Source organism: Austrofundulus limnaeus, unplaced genomic scaffold (assembly GCF_001266775.1).
Source record: "Austrofundulus limnaeus strain Quisiro unplaced genomic scaffold, Austrofundulus_limnaeus-1.0 Scaffold3099, whole genome shotgun sequence".
NCBI lineage: Eukaryota > Metazoa > Chordata > Actinopteri > Cyprinodontiformes > Rivulidae > Austrofundulus > Austrofundulus limnaeus.
In genome coordinates this window covers 1-1,465 of record NW_013955501.1, presented here as the reverse complement: position 1 = coordinate 1,465, position 1,465 = coordinate 1, and the positions used below count along the sequence as shown (strand labels likewise).

The 1,465-nt window shown below is 57.1% G+C and overlaps 1 protein-coding gene across 1 annotated transcript in view; it reads right to left on the bottom strand.

Moving 5' to 3' along the window:
- The window catches only part of LOC106511697 (uncharacterized threonine-rich GPI-anchored glycoprotein PJ4664.02), a gene marked incomplete at both ends in the record, with an annotated part of 3,308 nt that extends 1,900 nt beyond the window's left edge, over positions 1–1,408 (bottom strand). The window contains one exon of the mRNA XM_014000442.1: positions 3–1,408. Within this exon, the coding sequence (XP_013855896.1) occupies positions 3–1,408 (1,406 nt within the window). The remainder of the gene's footprint in view (positions 1–2) is intronic.
- Positions 1,409–1,465: the final 57 nt, after the last annotated feature.

Below are 1,465 nucleotides of genomic sequence, written 5' to 3'. Positions count from 1 at the left end.
ACTGGTGAGGACTGGAGAGGACTGGTGAGGACTTGAGAGGACTGGTGAAGACTGGTGACAGGTGAGGACTGGTGACTGGAGAGGACTGGTGAGGACTGGAGAGGACTGGTGAGGACTTGAGAGGACTGGTGAAGACTGGTGACAGGTGAGGACTGGTGACTGGAGAGGACTGGTGAGGACTGGAGAGGACTGGTGACTGGAGAGGACTGGTGAGGACTGGTGACTGGTGATGACTGGTGAGGACTGGTGACTGGTGAGGACTGGTGATTGGTGAGGACTGGTGAGGACTGGAGAAGACTGGTGAGGACTAGAGAGGACAGGTGAGGACTGGAGGGGACTGTGAGGACTGGTGACTGGTGAGGAATGGAGAGGACTGATGTGGACTGGTGAGGACTGGTGACTGGTGAGGACTGGAGAGGACAGATGAGAACTGGAGAGGACTGGTGAGAACTGGTGACTGGTAAGGACTGATGAGGACTGGTGAGGACTGGAGAGGACTGTTGAGGACATGAGAGGACTGGTGAGGACTGGTGAGGACTGGTGACTGGTGAGGACTGGTGACTGGTGAGTACTGGAGAGGACTGGTGACGACTGGTGACTAGTGAGGACTGGAGAGGGCTGGAGATGACTGGACAGGACTGGTGAGGACTGGTGACTGGTGAAGACTGGTGACTGGTGAGGACTGGTGACTGGTGAGGACTGGTGACTTGTGAGGGCTGGTGACTTTTGAGGACTGGAGAGGACTGGTGACTGGTGAGGACTGGTGAGGACTGGTGACTGGTGAGGACTGGTGAGGACTGGAGAGGACTGGACAAGACTGGTGAGTGGTGAGGACTGGTGACTTGTGAGGACTGGTGACTGGTGAGGACTGGTGAGGCCTGGTGACTGGTGAGGACTGGTGACTTGTGAGGACTGGAGAGGACTGGTGACTGGTGAGGACTGGTGATTGGTGAGGACTGGAGACTGGTGAGGACTGGTGAGGACTGGTGAGCACTGGTGAGGACTGGAGAGGACTGGTGACTGGTGAGGACTGGTGACTGGAGAGGACTGGTGAGGACTGGTGAGCACTGGTGAGGACTGGTGAGGACTTGAGAGGACTGGTGACTGGTGAGGACTGGTGACTGGAGAGGACTGGTGACTGGAGAGGACTGGTGAGGACTTGAGAGGACTGGTGACTGATGAGGACTGGTGACTGGAGAGGACTGGTGACTGGAGAGGACTGGTGAGGACTTGAGAGGACTGGTGACTGATGAGGACTGGTGACTGGAGAGGACTGGTGACTGGAGAGGACTGGTGAGGACTTGAGAGGACTGGTGAAGACTGGTGACAGGTGAGGACTGGTGATGACTGGAGAGGACTGGTGACTGGAGAGGACTGGTGACTGGTGAGGACTGGTGACTGGTGAGGACTGGAGAGGACTGATGTGGACTGGTGAGGACTGGTGACTGGTGAGGACTGGAGAGGA